The 753-nt window shown below is 31.6% G+C and overlaps 1 protein-coding gene across 1 annotated transcript in view; it reads left to right on the top strand.

The window, feature by feature from the left end:
* Positions 1-753, top strand: part of LOC119593413 (aldehyde dehydrogenase, dimeric NADP-preferring-like) — a 62,658-nt gene that overhangs the window by 60,498 nt on the left and 1,407 nt on the right. The window contains exon 7 of the mRNA XM_037942343.1: positions 132-329. Coding sequence (XP_037798271.1) covers positions 132-329 — 198 coding nt within the window. The remainder of the gene's footprint in view (positions 1-131; positions 330-753) is intronic.

Here is a 753-nt window from a genome sequence, read left to right on the forward strand (position 1 = left end):
CTTTCTGTCACTTTCTCCCATTCTATTGTGCTTTTGATGATTCTCTTGTTATTAAAAATACATTTTGTTTTGATATAATTTTGTTTGATTTTTAATTTATTCTTCTCATCCCCTCTCTTCTCCCAAAACAGGCGTCTGGCAAGCTACCTCGATGGTGGAAAAGTGGTGATTGGAGGAAAATACAACGTGGAGGAAAAGTGGATGGAGCCGACGGTGCTGGTGGATGTGGATGAAAAGAGCAAAGTGATGACAGAGGAGATTTTCGGACCGATACTGCCCATCATCAATGTCAAAAATCACGTGGATGCCATTGAGTTCATTAACAAGAGGTGGGTCGTTCGTTGCGGTTTACCGTTGTTGGGTGGTTAGTGTTTTATTATCATTTCTTTTTGTTGTTCATTATTATTGTCTTTTCATAACCTTTTGTTATTTGTTTAGTGTTTTTTTAAGTTATTAATGTTTTATCATCATTGTTATTGTTATTATTTTATTGCTGATGGTTGTTCATTATTGTTGCTGTTATTGTTATATTTGTGTTGTTTTGTTGTTTCTGTTCTCTGTTTATATTTGTAGTTTTTTTTATTTGTTACTGTACTGTTGTTATTGTTTTATAGTTATTCTTATAATTATATTATAGTATTTTTTTAATTGATGACGATTTTACTTCATTATTACTTCTGTCACTACTGTCCATGGTTTATTTTCATTCATTATTCCCATTATAGTTATCATAACTATTACTATAGTTGATGT

Source organism: Penaeus monodon, chromosome 32 (assembly GCF_015228065.2).
Source record: "Penaeus monodon isolate SGIC_2016 chromosome 32, NSTDA_Pmon_1, whole genome shotgun sequence".
NCBI lineage: Eukaryota > Metazoa > Arthropoda > Malacostraca > Decapoda > Penaeidae > Penaeus > Penaeus monodon.